At 39.4% G+C, this 18468-nt stretch overlaps 1 protein-coding gene across 1 annotated transcript; it reads left to right on the forward strand.

The window, feature by feature from the left end:
* The first annotated feature begins 1553 nt into the window (after positions 1-1553).
* rlbp1b (retinaldehyde binding protein 1b) lies at positions 1554-16816 on the forward strand. The gene is made up of 8 exons (XM_030136608.1): positions 1554-1775; positions 5439-5481; positions 9010-9138; positions 9358-9562; positions 11052-11230; positions 12201-12359; positions 15269-15379; positions 16522-16816. Exons 2-8 carry the CDS (start codon positions 5470-5472, stop codon positions 16648-16650), a joined length of 924 nt encoding a protein of 307 aa, XP_029992468.1. The 5' UTR covers positions 1554-1775; positions 5439-5469; the 3' UTR covers positions 16651-16816.
* The last annotated feature ends 1652 nt before the right edge of the window (positions 16817-18468 follow it).

Consider the following 18468-nt stretch of genomic DNA (forward strand, 5'->3'; position numbering starts at 1 on the left):
GGAGAAACTGACATTACGCACGTTTTTTTTTTTTACATTTAGTAAATATTGGTAAAGTTTTGTCCAATGGAAAAGTGACAAGTGTCATAAAAGCTGCTGTGAGTATGTGCTTGTGTTCCTTTTCCAAGGTTCTAATAGTTTTGGATTTTTCATTCTAGTTTAGTTTTATTTAGTTCTGACTTTTTTTTCTCTAATTCAGTTAGTTTTAATTAGTTTTTAGAGCAGAGTAGTTTTTATCAGTTTTCATTTTTTTATAAATGGTTAATTTTAGTTTAATCGTCTCTTTTCTCTTCTTCTCTGTGCTCCTATTCAAATCAATCCCAGACAGGACTCTGCTGCTTTAGTCTCCATGTTTCCAGGTAGAGTGGGGACCAGAAGACGACTGGAAACCACAAGTGAACACAAGTGACGGAGCAAAAAGTGTCGTATGGAGACAGCACAGAAAATTGCTAGAGCAAAATAAATCGATTTCATATCAATCCGACATTGACAAAGACGAAAACGAAGGGAATTTTATCCATAATTTTTATCCGTTTTATTTAGTTTTGTAAACAAACAATACAGTTTCAGTTAGTTATGTTTTTTCTTTAAATTATAGTTTTTATTTATTTCAGTTAACAAAAATGTTTTTTTCAATTCTAGTTTTCATCATTGCGATAGTTTTTGTTAACGATAATTTGTGCAGTGGAGTAGCCCTGAAACAGACTTTTTACAGTGGAGTACCCCCTGAAATAGACTTTTTACAGTTGACTACCCTGAAACAGACTTTTTTGAGCCAAGTATCCCCAACTCTCGCTTCAGCATTTTTGCAAATTTTTTAGGCAAAATGTGTTTCTGTGCCAAAGGTGTCTGTTTATATTTTCAAGACTTTTTTTTTATTTTTACAAACATATATTTAATTGTAATATCTAAAAACAAACAAACAAAAATACATTTTTTCATAGCACATTTTGTGCAAAATATAAACTGAAAAGTACCCTCTTTCATTGATAAGAAAAACTAATAAATTGGTCATTAATAAATAAATGAACCTTTCATCAACAAAAAAGAATTACTTGGCTACTCAAATAAACTCATATAAATGTTATTTAAATGTTGTAATGTTTGTTTTTTCAACTTCATGAACATTATCACAACACAAGAGTGTAGAATAAGCTCCAATACGTGAGGGGCAGGGCTTGTTGGGCCTGGTATTATCTGTTTATTCATAGTTTTATTAGTTGTTTATATTCCTGATGATGATGATGATGATGAATTAAACTCCATCAGCTCATCAGGACCTGCTGACTCTGTCTGTGGCCCCTGTGTGGTACATGGACCTCTGGTTGGAAACCGCCTGCTGCTCGTATCACAGCGGTCATGTGCATCAGGCTCCACCCCCTCATCCTCAGCGGTCATGTGCATCAGGCGCCGCCCCCTCCTCCTCATCTCAGCGTTCACATTGTTTGGTTCACGTTGTTTCACAAAGGCCACTTTTCTCCATGAAGTCTCTGAGGAATGTGATCAAATCCGCCTCGTTCTGAAAGCTGGACCTGAGTTCAGTCCAAACATTACATCAGGGGTGGGCCCGCCCCCCTAAACCCCCCAACCCCTAAACCCCTTAAACCTCCTCCAGGACCGCCCCCCTCCTCTGGACCCCCCCCATTCCCCTGCTCTGTCTGCTGCTGTTGTAATCCTGTGACGTCTCTAATCCATCTCTACAAATCAGCGCTCTGTGGCCGGACCCTCACAGACACCGCAGATCCTGGACCGAACCGGACTTCACACCTGCACAGGTAAGCCCCCCCCCCCCCCTCCACTCTGGACCACCCTTCCTCTGAGACCCTTACCACCGCAGCACTGACCTGGACTGTGTTTATTCCTCCAAAGCATCGACTAAAACTCAGATTGTTCAGTCTGATCTTTAACATTTCAGAGCTGGTTGACTCTGGTGCATCATGGGATATGGAGTTCAGTCACCTCATGGACAGAAATGTGTCACTACAGACTCTGTTTTCTGAGTTCATACTAATCTGGACTGAGGTGTCAAATCCTGTTCTTCATGTTTCAGGGAAAACATTTGGAGACTCTAAACCACAGGTGTTAGGGCGTCTCATTTTAGGGACTTCTTTTCCGATCAAGCTCTCAATTTGACCAGTTAATCTCTTATTTATTAGTAACTCCCCCAAAAAATTTCGGCCCAATCTGTAAAGTTTTAGACCCCCCCCCACCACTATCTTTAGGGTCTGGTACCTGCTGAACTGAAGAAAAGGGAGGGTACCAGATGGGTAATCTAGGATCAGATGTTCTCCAGTGAAAGCCCTGAGTGCAGATCTGAAATAAGACTAGGCAAGAATGAAATCAGCAAAAACCTGTGATTTTACCCATTGTTCAGTGTCAAATGGCCTTGACCTTGTCTAAAATCATGTGACCTTGACCTGTACATGACTTGAGACCTTCATAAACGACAGTAGCATCCCCTAAAACTTCTGATATGACATTTGCATGAGCAAATATGGCAGAACTAACCGACAAATGCAGGATTTTCCACTGAAAAATGGGTTTTCTGCACTGGGCTGATGGGCACCCTAAAAGATGGCAGTGGGGGGGGGTCTAAAACTTTACGGATTGGACCAAATTTTTTGGGGGGAATTACTAATATATAAGAGATTAACTGGTCAAATTAAGAGCTTGATCGGAAAAGAAGTCCCAAAAATGTGACGCCCTAACAGGTGTCAAACATGCAGTCCGCCAAAGGTTCTAATCCAGCCCACGAGATGAATTTACAAAGTGCAAAATGCAAAAATTACCTCGAAGATGTTAACAGTCAAGGGCAAACTCAAAAATAACAGCATAATAACCTAGAAATAATGACTCCAAATTTTCTTCTTGGTTTAATGTGAAAAAAATATGACGTTATTCCTATAAATAATGACAACACCAATTTTTTCTCTTTGATTTATTGCAAAGAACATTCAATTCTGATATCCTTTAACAATAAAATGTCAATAACCTGAACAAATATGTACAACCTGGAATGTCTAAAGAAAAATAAGTGCAATTTTAACAATATTCTGCCTGTTTTGTGTCTCTGTAGATTTGATCTGTAATGCACATGTAGAAAATCATAAGTTGAGGCAGAATATTGATAAAATTGTACTTGTTTTTTTCTTCAGAAATTTCAGTTTTTTCCAGTTATTCATGTCTTTTTTGTTTTGGATAGAAATAGTTTCATCATCTAATGTTATTTTTGCACAAAAAAATTTAGAGTTGTCATTATTTATAGGTTATTCTGTTATTATTTACTGGTCCGGCCCACTGGAGATCAAATTGGGCAGAATGTGGAATCTGAAAGAAAATGAGTTTGAGAGCCCTGATCTAAACTGAACCATGTGACGCAGAGCAGCGTTAAATGAATGAATATTAACAGATTTAACCTTTAACCCCTGAGACCATATGTAGATTATGTCAGTGGTGCTGTTTCAGGTTCATAAAAGCTGCTGGGAGTATGTGCTTGTGTTCTTTTGTTTTACTGTGTATTTTAGGGTCAAAATTTTAGGATTTTTTTGATTAATTGATGTATTTATTTGGAATATGAATGTCAAAACAGAAGAAAATAAATAAACAAAACACTTAAACATAAGACATATAATACATATTCGAAAAGGAGTGAGAAGTACAAGTTATAAACTCCCACCCCTTCTGCTTATATAATTAATAACAGTAATAACCTTCCTAGTCTAAGCAGATCTATACTATATACCATAATATGACTGATACTTATTATTATAAAACAGGTGGAATAACAGAAAAAAACAAAGAGACAAATTAAAGTTTGACAGGTTTGGACTAAATTAGGCACTAGAATGGACATCAATCATTTTTGACACCTGGTTGAACTCCATAAAACAGTTACACAGTCAAAATTTGGTAAAAAAAAAAAAAAAAAAAAGCAGAAAAAAAAATTAAGGAAAATCCCCACAACACCTGTAAACAACAGTAAAAACAAAAAACCACAAGGAAAACGGTGTTTAAAAAAAAAAAACAAAAAAAACAAAAAACAAATTGTCAGTTTTTATATCAGAGGTGATTTCTCACAGACTGCAGTGGAAGCTCATCTTCCCCTAAAATGACTCCCATTAAATGCTCAAATCTGTTCAGTTGTTTTCATTTCATTGACTCCAAATGTGTTGGAACACGTTCATCTCTCAGACCAGTTGGTTCAGAATCAGTTTGATCCCAGATCAGTGGACTGGATGTTGTTCACTTCTCCTCCATTCCCGTGTCTGTGTTTTCTCCTCCATCTCTGCTCAGTGCATTTGTCCGTAGACGCTCAGCGTCCATGCACTTCAATGGGACTGAGTGGAACTGCTGGAAACTGACTCTAAACTGAACGATCATTGGATAAATGACACCACGTTGTCCCGCCCCCGGACGCTCAGCGTCTCTGGGGGTGAACGGAGCTGTGGGCGGAGCTCGGCCGGGCCGGACGCTGAGCTTCCATGTGCTGATTGGAGGATCGGTCCAAAGGCTGAATCCCGTTTGATTGACAGCTGTTTTCAGTTAAATCAATCATACAGTTGGCTAGCTGGAGTGAACTAGCTATCCAGTCCCTGTAAAAGACGCCTACTTGGTACGATGAGGTCACTGACCATTTTCTTAAAAAGGAATGGAGGGACGAATTTATGTTTGAATAACTTGACAGTTTTTTTGATGTAAGCCGACAATGAGCTTCCCCTGTCTGAAAGACGAGCAGCCGCCACTGGTTTATAGTGAGTCAGTCTCACTCACTGATCTGTGTTTTACCCCCCTATTACACAAGCAGGGGGATGGGGTGGGGCAGTGCACTGAGCATGCTCAGATGTCTATAGAAAGAACAAGGTTTGTTCTATCAGCATGATTGGAAATTTTTTGTATTGAGTAAACGGTTGAATTTGTATGAATATTTAAAATAAATCGTACGTTCAGAATGCTCAGCGCAGACACGTCAGGGGTTAAAGGGTTAATCCTTTCACCTTCTGCTGCAGATGGAATATGTCAAATAAGTCTAAACCTGATGCATTTGAAATTAATTTAATCTACTTTATCGTCTTCTCATTCATTCCGTATAAGACCATTTTCATTTATATTGGTATGTGGATTAAAATCTGGGTGTTGACGTAGTTGACAGACTTTTAAATGTTTTTATTTTTATTTTTTTTTATTTTATGAAACTGTGACTGAAAAATGGTTTAAATACAGAGTAAACCCTGAGGTTGTAAAGTTCTGTCTTAAGGATGAGCGTCTTGTCATTGGCAAACATGTGACTCCAGGTGCTGATGTTAGCAGGTGGTGAATAATGACTCTATACGGTGATGGAATGAGCGGATTTACACCAGCATCAGACTAAATATAACTGTCCACTGAACAGAGGGGATCATTAAAGCAGATTAATCAACGGTGTGTTTCCTTTGTTTCAGACTAAAAGAAGCCGATCTGACGAGCAGAGACATGGCTGTGGTCGTAAGTATCTGATGGAAAACCCAAACACCACAACAAAAACTACAAAAACAAAGTCCAAACAACGGAAACACATTTTAACATCACATGGAAGAATGGACTCATTTAATGTGTACGACGTTCCTGTCGGTGGTGTTCTGTTTAGTCAGTGTTAGGAAGCCTTTAGATCAGTGGTTCTCCAACTTTTTACAGTGGACTACCCCTGAAATAGACTTTTTACAGTGGACTACCCCTGAAATAGACTTTTTACAGTGGACTACCCCTGAAATAGACTTTTTACAGTGGAGTACCCCCTGAAATAGACTTTTTACAGTGGACTACCCCGTGTGCGTTTTCAGCTATACATTCGTTTTCAGCTATACATTCGTTTTCAGCTTCTACATGTGCATTTTCAGCTTTTATATGTGCCTTTTCAGCTTCTCTATGTGTTTTCAGCTTCTATATGTGCATTTTCAGCTTCTGTGAGTGCATTTTCAGTTTCTCTCTGGATTGTCAGCCTTTATATGTGCATTTTCAGCTTCTCTGTGCGTTTTCAGCTTCTATGTTTAATTTTCAGTTTCTCTCTGCGTGTTTTCAGCTTTTACATGTGTTTTCAGCTTCTATATGTGCATTTTCAGATTCTCTATGTGCGTTTTCAGCTTCTATGTCTGTTTTTAGTTTCTCTCTTTGCATTTTCAGCTTTTCTGTGTGCGTTTTCAGCTTCTATATGTTTGTTTTCAGTTTCTCTCTTTGCATTTTCAGCTTTTCTGTGTGCGTTTTCAGCTTCTATGTTTGTTTTCAGTTTCTCTCTTTGCATTTTCAGCTTTTCTGTGTGCGTTTTCAACTTCTCTCTTTTTTCAGCTTCTATATGTGCATTTTCAGCTTCTATAGATGCGTTTTCAGCTTCTATATGTGCATTTTCAGCTTCTATATGTGCATTTTCATTTTCTATATGTTTGTTTTCAGTTTCTCTCTACGCATTTTCAGCTTTTCTGTGTGTGTTTTCAGCTTCTCTCTGTCCATTTTCAGCTTCTACATGTGCGTTTTTAGCGTCTGTGTATTTTCAGCTTCTCTCTGTGAATTCTCAGCTTCTCTCTGTGCATTTTCAGCTTCTCTCTGTGTTTTCAGCTTCTCTATCTGCGTTTATTCTCTCCATTCTGTGCTTTTCTCTGCCGTTGGACCATGGCGTCCACCCTCCTGGTCGCTGTAACGTGTCTGGTGTTAATCTCAGTGGTTCTTTGTACATATTCTGCAGCTTTTCAGGCCTCATGTGAAGCAGATTAACAAACAGAGCTCTATTGATGGTGGATCTGCAGCCTCACGTGTCGCTCAAACTCTAACTGTTCAGCTTTGTCACAGAATTAGACCAATGTCACCTTTCCATGTGGACTCACAGCGGAGGGGGGGGAGGGTGGTCCACTGCATCGTCTATATGTTCAAGTTCACAGAGATGTGAGAATATTCAACCTTCTCATGATAAAATAATAGATTTCTGATGTAGTGTTTGTTTACGATGGTTCAGTTTCTGCATGTGTTGGAATAGAAACCAAGACATTAGAAAAGCAGGTGGAGGAGGATGTGGTTTGATCCAACTCATACCCTCAGAGGAGGAAAGTCCTAAACGTCTCACCTCCTGAAGGTGTCTCAAAGGACATGGTCTCATGGAGTCTGTTCATTAGTTTCTGCTGCAGTTTGACCTTCCCTCGTTTCCAAAGTCACTTAAAAGACGCCACAGAAATATCATCCAGGTTAAATATGCCACTGGACCTTTGATTCTTTGGACCAAATACAAAAACTGTGATTTTATCTGAATTTAGTAGAAGAAAATGACATCAAGTAATGTCATCATTACATGTCTTTGAGGCACACTGTAAAAAATGACTGTAGAATTAACACCAAAAAGTTGTAAAATTGCAACATAAAAAAAACTGTAAGTAACAATACGATGCAAAGTTCTTTATTTGAAAAGATTTTTGTGTTAATGATTAAATCAAATGTAGCTGTAGTTTTTACCCAAAGAGTATGTGAACTAAACCAGATTTGTATGTAGAGATGATGTATTTCTATTGTTTTTAGAAAATTAAACTGCAAATTGAAAAACAATGCGGTGCTGTTTAAATTGCAAGACCATAATGTTGAAATAACGGCCTATTTGGGTTTTGGTTTTTTTTTTATAAATAAGTTATTTAAAAAAGTAAACATTTCCAATGTAACATTTTAAACTTGTAAATTAATGGGTTGGTAGAGTTGGTAGAGCGGCTCGTTCAATAACCAAAGGGTTGGTGGTTTGAATCCTGGCTTCGACTGTCCATATGTCCATGGCCTGGTGGCTTTGGAAAGCACTTTGACCACCATGAGGGTGGACAAAATGAGCTAAAGAAGTGCAGTCCATTTGCCATTGAAATCCAATGTTAAATCTAAAAGTTTAAAATGTTCAATCTACATGTTACTCCGTAAATATGTTTACAGTTGGATGTGCTTTTTACAGTATTGTTCTGGTAACCACAGCTGCCAGTTTTTTTCCGTAAAAACAACAGGATTTTTTTTTTTTTTTTTTTTTACAGTGCATGCTTGAAGTCTTATAAGTGGTTTCAGAGTAAAATACAGCTGACTGTCATCAGCGTAGCAGTGGCAATGTAGGCATGTTTCCTTATGTCACATAACAGCTGCGTGTACACAGTGAAAAGGACTGGTCCAAGCTCGGGGCTCTGTGGAACACCGTAATTAACCCTAGTTTGGATAGATGACTAATCATTAATAACACTCATTGGGATCTTTAAAAGAACTGTGATTTAAACCAGTTCTGCACAGACTGTTGTCATCTCTTGATGGGCTTAAAGGGGGGAATCTGGTTGTTTTTCATAGTGGGGTTTTGCCACATATGTGCTGATAATATCTAGTTTAAATATGGATATATGAATATATCATTACTTTTATTACTATACAGAACAATATAGAATATTATATGTATTTATATTATATATGTATGTGTGTTTTTGTTTGTTTTAGTTTTTATTAATATCTGGTAGGATAAGTTGTAAATGGGTATTATCACATTAGTGTATATAGGAAAAAGGATGTGTGATATTATTATTATAATTATTATATTTATACAAAATAATAATTGCTATATAGTGGTCATAAGAAATAGAAATTGGGGGTAGGAGTACATAGGTTTTTTACTTCTTCCTACTCCTTTTCGAGCATGTATAATTTCATTTCGTTTGTTTTATTTATCTTATTACTATTTATTTATTTTTGTTGTTTGTTTGCTTATCAATCATTTATGTACCAGTACTTATATTTTGTTGGTTGATTTTTGTTTTGATTTCACTGTCTACTTGTTCAAAATAAAAAATTTCATGCATTCATTCTTCATTCACCTCTGTACTAAAATGGTCCAACTGTATCAAATGCTGCATTTAGTTCAAAAGGACAATTACTGAAAGTCGCTTATTGTCACATACCAGCAGGTGTTTGTGACTTCTCCCAGAGTGGTTCTGATGCTCACTGTGGTCTAATATCATCATCTCCTGTTGGCTGTTTGTTCAGAGTGGTACCTACCGTATGGTGTCGGAGGAGGAACAGGCCCTCAGAGCTAAACTGGAGCGTCTCACCGTAAAGGACCATGGACCAGTGTTTGGACCCTGTGCCAACCTGCCCGACCACACCAGACAGAAGGTCAGAGGTCACCTGGACATCTGTCAAAACCAACACACAAACATAAACAGATCAGATATAAAAACATAAAACACGGCCTTTAGGAGCTGGTGACCAGAACCAGGTTGAAGGTTTAATGTGGACCTGACTCAGTAGTAGGATGTGGGTCAGTTCTACTGTAGTTCAGGTGGTACTGGTGTGAAGGTCTCAGGTCAGACGTGTTCCTCATGTTCCGTTCAGGCCAAAGACGAACTGAACGAGACAGACGAGAAGCGGGTTTCTGCCGCCAAAGAGCTGAGGGCCATGATCAAGGAGAAGGCGGACGGAGGAGACGAGCTGGCCAAAGGGGTCCAGGACACGTTCGGAGACAAGCCAGACGCTCTGATGGTCCGCTTTATCCGAGCTAGGAAGTATGACGTCAACAGAGCCTACGACCTCATGAAGGGTAAACACACACGCCCAGGTCACATGTTCATACACGCTGAGGTTTACCAGGAAATACGTGTAAACAAACACACACAGGTCACATGTTTACCAGGGAATAAGTTACTGCTCGAAGATGAAACAAACACTTTTAGAATAATTTTAGTAATAATTTTACTGTTGGTTTCATGTAGCATGGTTTCATTATCCCTACCTCAGTGCATATATATTCTATATTGCCTGTATATATCCTATATTACCTGTATATATGCTATATTACCTGTATATATCCTTTATTACCTGTAAATATCCTATATTACCTCTATGTATCCTATATTTGTATATATTCTGTATTACCTGTATATATCCTATATTATTTGTACATATCCTATATTACCGTATATATGCTATATTACCTGTAAATACATACATACAAACATATATATATGTATGTGTGTATATATATATATATGTATGTGTGTGTATATATATATATATATATATATATATATACACACACACACACATACATATATATGTGTGTGTGTGTGTGTATATATATATATACACACACACACACACACACATACATATATATATATATATATATATATATATATATATATATATATATATATATATATATAAATACACACACACACACACACACACACACAGGGTGGGGAAGCAAAATGTACAATATTTTGAGGCAGGGATTGAAAGACAGTGTATGACCAATTAGTTTATTGAAAGTCATGAGAATTTATTTGCCACAAGAAAATGTCCATAATAGAAAATGTTTTTTATTCTATGTGTCCTCCTTCTTTCTCAATAACTGCCTTCACACGCTTCCTGAAACTTGCGCAAGTGTTCCTCAAATATTCGGGTGACACTTCTCCCATTCTTCTTTAATAGTATCTTCCAGACTTTCTGGTAATAGTTTTGCTCATAGTCATTCTCTTCTTTCCATTATAAACAGTCTTTATGGACACTCCAACTATTTTTGAAATCTCCTTTGGTGTGACGAGTGCATTCAGCAAATCACACACTCTTTGACGTTTGCTTTCCTGATTACTCATATGGGCAAAAGTTTCTGAAAAGGTATGGATAATAGTGTTAGGTATGATTATTACATCAATATATGTTTGGTTTCAAAACAACTGACGTAGTGTCTGCTGAGAAAAAACAACTAAATGTTCATTGTAAATTTTGCTTCCCCACCCTGTATATATATATATATATATATATATATATATATATTACCTGTATATATTCTATACATTACCTGTATATATATCCTTATTTGTTGTATATATGTGTCATCTGCAGTATAGAGTTAGCTTTTCATATATTTCAGCAGTTTTAGTAGTACTTTTGTAGCATATGTATATTTAATATTTAATCCTGTCCTCCTATTCTATTCTATTCTATTCTGTTCTATTCTATTCTATTCTAATGTGTCTCAGACTGTGTCCATGTGGTTTCATCCTCTGTTTCTTCTTCTTTTTCAGGTTACGTGCGCTTCAGGAAGGACTACCCAGAGCTGTTTGAGAACCTGACCCCTGAGGCGGTCCGCAGCACCATCGAGGCCGGATACCCTGGAATCCTGCACAGCAGAGACAAGTACGGCCGCGTGGTCCTGCTGTTCAACATCGAGAACTGGGACTACGAGGAGATCACCTTCGACGAGGTAAACCTGAGCCACCGATTCTGGTGCAGAACCAAAGTCCACCTAGATCAGGACAACAAGACCAAGGTCCAGAACCCCAGACCAGGACTGTCACATCTACATTCAGCCTAATTGGATCTAAAGTGGGCGGGGCCAGTCACATAACAACAGAATAACCTGTCAATACATGCTGTTACTAAAAGAATATATATATTTACATAAATGTGCAACATCTGAGTAACTGCAAATTTCCACAGATAAATAATATGTTAAATGTGCAAAACATTCAGAGAAGTATGACATGTGTAATTATTGAGAATAAGACGGCAGGTCCGCTGGTATGAATCCACTGAAGTCCAGACTGTAGGTGGTCCAGGTCCATCAGGTCCTGTCTGTTGGACACTAACAGTACTGACCCCTGGACTGGTTCTGTCTGTTGGACACTATCAGTACTGACCCCTGGACTGGTCAGATCCTCAGTGTAATTTTTACATTTCACACATTCATCCCACGAGTCAGATTGGACCCTTTTAATAGGCCGGTTCTGGCCCACGGACCATATGTTTCACACCGCTGCCCCACTGGGTCTGGGTATGGGTCTGGGACTGGGTCTAGGTCTGGGTCTGATTCTGGGTCTTGGTCTGGCTCTGGGTCTGGGTCAAGGTCTGGGTCTGGGTGTGAGTCTGGGTCTGGCTCTGGGTCTGATTCTGGGTCTGGGTCTAGGTCTAGATCTGGTTCTGGGTCTGGTTTTGTATCTGGCTCTGGCTCTGGGTCTGGTTCTGGTTCTGGTTCTGTATCTGGCTCTGGGTCTGGGTCCAATTCTGGGTCTGGTTCTGGGTCTGATTCTGGGTCTAGGTCTGGTTCTGATTCTGGTTCTGTATCTGGCTCTGGGTCTGATTCTGGGTCTGGTTCTGTATCTGGCTCTGGTTCTGGGTGTGTGTTGGAGTATTGTGTAATGTGTGTGTCCATGTGTCCCTGTGTGTGTGTTTAGATCCTGCGGGCCTACTGTGTGATCCTGGAGAAGCTGCTGGAGAACGAGGAGACTCAGATCAACGGCTTCTGCATCATCGAGAACTTCAAAGGCTTCACAATGCAGCAGGCGTCAGGAATCAAACCCACAGAGCTGAAGAAGATGGTGGACATGCTGCAGGTCAGTCCTCTGGACACCAGGTCGTACCTGTCAAGTTTTGGATTTGAAAATAAGGGAAATTTTTCGGCGCCCACGGCGACCCATCCCACCACCCCAACCAAGCTTCAGTGTCCTTTACATTTTAACACAGATGTACGAGAAATCCAAAATACCACCTTGTCAACCAGACTTACAAATTACAATTAGGTGATCAGAATATGATAAATAAGTAAGTAAGTAAATTTTATTTATAGAGCACTTTTCACAGACAGTCACAAAGTGCTTTACAGTGCAAAATACAAATAAAATACAATTAAAATAACAGTAAAACACGATAAAATACAAATAAAAACAGTTAAAATATGATAAATACATAAAGTGTAATCAGTTTGTAGCAGTCCTGAGTCAGTTGGGAAATTAAAAGCCTGCTTGAACAGGAGTGTTTTGAGGTGTTTTTTCAAACTCTCTCCAGAGTCCATGGACCATAAGTGTAGAGGCAGCTCATTCCACAGACGCTGTGCTCCAGCTTTAACAGACCTGTCAGCCTGTGTGCTCAAACAGGTGTGTGGAACCATCAGCAGGTGCTGCCCCGAAGACCTCAGGCTACGAGCCCAGCTGTAGGGCTGGATCAGGGAAGCAATGTATGCAGGAGCCTGGCCATGTAGGGCCCGGACAGTTAGCACCAGAATTTAAAATGAAAACGATATAAAACAGGAGCCAATGATAGGCTTCCCTTTACTGACACTAAAATGCTCTTAACATTTCTATGTTGTGATACAGCCTACATGAAAACACAGAGGGGCACTGAAGCACTTATATTTACTTACTTTACGTATTTAATTACTTTACATATATTCATTTCAAATTGAATGTTTTTAAGTTAGAAATGTTCATTTAATTTTCAGTCCACATTTTCTTCTAATGTGCTCTGTTCACTCATGTGTCTCTGGCATGAACTCATGACATATTCTACAGGTGAGGGTCACACTTTGCACCTTTAAGACTTTTTTGGAAGGAGTGTGTTTGTGGGCGGGGCCAGAGTGGTTCATTTGACAGGACTGTACAGCCCAAACAGAGCTGCTGTCTAATGCCAGTACCGTTAGCTAACGTTAGCTAACATCTGCATACATACCGTACGGGTCATTATCTAATGTTCTGGGCAGAAGCACACATAATATTCACAGCCTACTTAATTTATTCAACTTACCTTTGATGAACTGCGTTGTCTTGGTTTTTCCCGCGGAGTATTTTCTTGTGATAACGGAGTCCAGGAACATAATTGCACCACACTTGTTAAAGCCATCCCAGAAAGTGACAGGGCAGTTGTTTCTCACACACCGCACCGCCATTTTAACCTTAGTATTTGTGACGTCATATCCTTTCTTCTCTGTGTCGTAGACTAAACTGACAGAAAACACACCTGGCAGAACTTGTGATTGTGCCCATCACACTCCTCTGTAGAAACAGAAACATGCTGTCCCACTTTTCCAGATACTGACAAGATTTCTTAGTTGTTGTTTTTTTTGCCGGACTGCCTTCTCCATCACATCCATCTATCATCTCTGTTTTTGGTTTTCCCGCTGTCGGCACTACTAATCTCGCGACACCTCAGAGCTAGGCTACTGCAGATGGCAGTTCTCGCGAGACTAGTGACAGAGCTCAGCTAGGAGAGACAGAAGACTGGATTTCATTCTTCTTATTTTGTTATAACACTGCAGATTTACAGGATAATATTAATATGGGAGGACAGCGGGAAAGGGGGTAAAATACGGTAGTTTCCAGGTCAAAACGGGAGACTTGACAGGTATGTACCAGGTCCAATCAGGAAGGAGCCTAGTTCAGTTCAGTTCATGGTTATTTCTGTTTAAACAGAACACACTGTCCAGAGTTAGTGTGTGTGTGTGTGTGTGTGTGCGTGTGAGGGTGTGTGTGTGTGTGTGTATGTGTGTGTGTGTGTGTGTGTGTGTGCGTGTGAGGGTGTGTGTGTGTGAGGGTGTGTGTGTGTGTATGTGTGCGTGTGAGGGTGTGTGTATGTGTGCGTGTGAGGGTGTGTGTGTGTGTGTGTGTGTATGTGTGCGTGTGAGGGTGTGTGTGTGTGAGGGTGTGTGTGTGAGGGTGTGTGTATGTGTGCGTGTGAGGGTGTGTGTGTGAGGGTGTGTGTGTGTGTATGAGTGTGTGAGTGTGTGTGTGTGTGTCTGTGTTTGTGTGTGAGTGCGTGCGTGCGTGTGTGTGTGAGAGAGAGAGAGTGTGTGTTTGTGAGTGTCTATGTGTGTGTTTCTGTCTGTGTGTGCGTGTGTGTATGAGTGTGTTTGTGTGTGTATGTGTGTGTGTTTTTGAGTGTCTGTGTGTGTGTGTGTGTGTGTGTGTGTGTTTCAAGGTTATAATAGTTTTGGATTTTTCATTCCAGTTTATTTAGTTTGGACTTTTTTTTTCTCTAATTCAGTTCGTTTTAATTTATTTTTTAGAGCAGGTTTCATAGTTTTTATTAGTTTTTGTTCTTTTGTAAATGCGTTTAGTTTTAGTGCAGTTTTAGGTTTTTCGTGTCTTTTATCTTCCTTGCCATCGTATTCAAATAAATCCCATACAGAACTTTCTCCCAGCTTTAGTCTCCATGTTTCCAGGTAGAGTGGGGGACAGTGACGGACCCTTAAATATCATATGGTGCCGCTAGCTAAAATTGCTTGAGCAAAATAAATCGATTTAATATTAATCCAACATTGACAAAGATGAAAACGAAGGGAATTTTATCCATAATTTTAGTATGTTTCAGTGAGTTTTGTAAACACACAATACAGTTTCAGTTAGTTATCATCTTTTCTTTTAATTATAGTTTTTATTTATTTCAGTTAACAAAAATGTTTTTTCAATTCTAGTTTTGGTCATTTCGTTAGTTTTCGTTAACGATAATAACCTTGCTGTGTTTTCCACAGGACTCCTTCCCAGCTCGTTTCAAAGCGGTCCACTTCATCCACCAGCCGTGGTATTTCACCACCACATACAACGTGGTCAAACCCCTGATGAAGAGCAAACTGTTGGAGAGGGTGAGTTTGAGGACACGACAGTAACACGCATGTAACACGTGTCATAGGTCATAGATGTAACAGTTGGACTAACACTGGTGAAAAAGAAAGAAGACGAGGGAAACAATCAGAGACAACAGGACTGAAAATACAGGTTACAGATGAACACGTCTGCTGGCTCTTCATCCAAACTGAGAACAGAACGAAAAATAGTGGAAAAAATGTTCAACTTTTCTAAATCATCCATTGATTGCAGTGTCATTTTTATTTGTTTAATGCTGTTCATGTAATAAATGCAGCTCAGAGAACCAGGACCAGAACCAGGACCAGGACCAGGTGAAACTGCAGCTGATGTCCACACATGAAGTCAAGTTAACATGTTCACAGACTTTAGAACCGACTGGGATTAAAAATGAGATAAATAAAACCAGAGACAGTGTTTGGAAGGAAACAACTTTAAAAGACACTTTAAAATGATCTGATTATGAAATCTACAGGAGATGAGCAGGACTGACAGGGTTCAGACATGGACGTGGACCTGAGCAGTGATGACCACAGTGTTCAGTCTGGTCTAATTAAAGTGGGCGGTGCCGTGTCCTGAGTGGGTTCTCTTTCTATCAGAGGGTGATGACATCATAAAGGGATCTAGTGATGTCATGTTGAGCCCTGGCATCAGGTCTGACCTCCTGCCAGGGCTGAAGGGGGCACCATGTCATCTATGATATGATTCAAACCCCCCTAAGTCTGAGTCTGTCAGTAGAAGAAGAAGAGACGGAATAATGCACCGAGTTTCAAAATACAACCAGTGGAAATGTGTGTTCAAACCCTCAACCCTCTAAACCTGAACCCTCTATACCTGTGTTCTAACTCTGAACCCTCTAAACCTGACCCCTCTAAACCTGAACCCTCTAAACCTGACCCCTCTAACCCTGAACCCTCTAAACCTGTGTTCTAACCCTGAACCCTCTAAACCTGAACCCTCTAAACCTGTGTTCTAACCCTGAACCCTCTAAACCTGTGTTCTAACCCTGACCCCTCTAAACCTGAAACCCCTGAACCCTCTAAACCTGTGCTCTAACCCTGAACCCACTAAACCTGAACCCTCTAAACCTGACCCCTCTAAACCTGAACCCCCTGACCCCTCTAAACCTGTGCACATCCAGGTGTTTGTTCACGGGGATGAGTTGGAGAACTACTACAAGGAGTTCGACGCTGACATTCTTCCTGCCGAGTTCGACGGGAAAGCTCCGAAATACGACGGAAAGGCCATAGCCGCAAAACTGTTCGACTAAACCCGGTTGAACTCAGCGTCTCCACGTGAATCCTGACCGACTGGAGCCTCCAGTAGCCCAGAGGTCAAAGGTCACACAGGACCGAAAGGTCGACCGACTGACAGAAACAGAAGCAACAGGTTCATTTATGATAAAAAACACAGGGTTTCCATTCATAAACTCAGACCCAAACCCACTTCACTTCAGCCTTTTTGAGATTAAAGTCATATTCAAAGTCAAACAGATTCGGCGTGTTTTTTAATCTGCTGAAACAGGACAGGTCATAGAAAGTGAAGACACAGAACCAAAAACATTCAAAGTTTATACCATAAAAAAAGTCCAGGTTTCAGAGGGTTTTTCCAGTTTACACCTCAGCTGAGCTGCTTCAAGGCTTCAGCTGCTCTGTTTCTCATTTGAATGTGTTCAATCGGGTTTATTCATTTCTTCACATCCAAGAAAAAAAAAAGTGTCCATCAAATACAATAAATCACAGGTGTCAAACATGTGGCCCGGGGTCCAAAGCCAGCCCGCCGAAGGTTCCAGTCCAGCCCACGGGATGAATTTACAAAGTGCAAGTTAGGACATCGAATTCAAAAATAATATCATAATAACCTATAAATAATGACAACACCAATTTTTTCTCTTTGATTTAGTGCAAAAAACATTAAAATACGAAAATATTTACATTGACAAACTATCCTTTAACAATAAAATGTGAATAATCGGAACAAATATGAACAACCTGAAATGTCTAAAGAAAATTAAGTGCAATTTTAACAATATTCCACCTGTTACTAAATGTTTTGTGCCTTTGTAGATCTGATCTATAATGCACATGTAGAAATGATAAGTTCAGGCATAATATTGATAAAATTTTACTTACATTTCTTAACAAATTTCATTTTTTTCAGGTTATTCACATCCTTTTTGTTTAGATGGTTTGTAAATGTAAATATTAGCTTCATTGAATGTTATTTTTAGCACTAAAACCGTTTGCAGTTGTCATTATTTATTGGCTGTCATGCTGTTATTTTACTGGTTCGGCCCACTGAAGATTAAATTGGGCTGAATGTGTGCGCTCCCCCCCCCCAAAAAAAAAAAAAAAAAAAAGAGTTTGACACCCCTGCAGTAGGGTCATTGAAAAAAGACCTTCCTGTCACAGCATTCAGCCTCCAAACTGTCAGTTTTCCATCTAAAACAAACAAAACAACAGGTATGCACTGTTTACGAGTCCTATTCAAACTCACATCTGATTTATTCGAAGGAGGATCACGTTAAAATGCGTGAAATAAATAAGAAAAACTGGAGAAAAACTCTGAAACTGGAGAAAAACTCTGGAATCTATTAACATTTACGAGGTTCAAAAGCAGATATTCAGCGTATGTGGAGATCTGAACTGGACCTGTTCATTATAAAAGTTTTTATTTCCACTTTAAATCGTGTTTCTGACACATGGTCTGTTTCTTAAATGTGTTGAACCTGGAGCAGACAAACTGGACATGACCTGATCGGCCGTGCTTCCTGTCATTTTTTCCTGTTGTATTTGTGTTTGTTCATCTCAGCTGGTTTTGTCTCTGGCTGGATCCAGATCCATCTGAATCTGAACCCCCCCCCCTTTAAAAACATGGTAAATAAATCAAGTGCCTGTCAGTCTGTTTGCTGTTTGTCTGAAGTGTTTTAAATCTTCCACATCTGATCCACTGTGTTCCTGCTGTCAAACCAACATGTCCACATGTACAATAAATAAATAAAGTGTATTTAAAGGAAACCTCAGTCTGTGCATTAGTGGTGAATTCATTATTTCATGGATCAGAGTTTATGTGTTGGATGTAAAACTCT

Source organism: Sphaeramia orbicularis, chromosome 6 (assembly GCF_902148855.1).
Source record: "Sphaeramia orbicularis chromosome 6, fSphaOr1.1, whole genome shotgun sequence".
In the NCBI taxonomy this organism is placed as follows: domain Eukaryota; kingdom Metazoa; phylum Chordata; class Actinopteri; order Kurtiformes; family Apogonidae; genus Sphaeramia; species Sphaeramia orbicularis.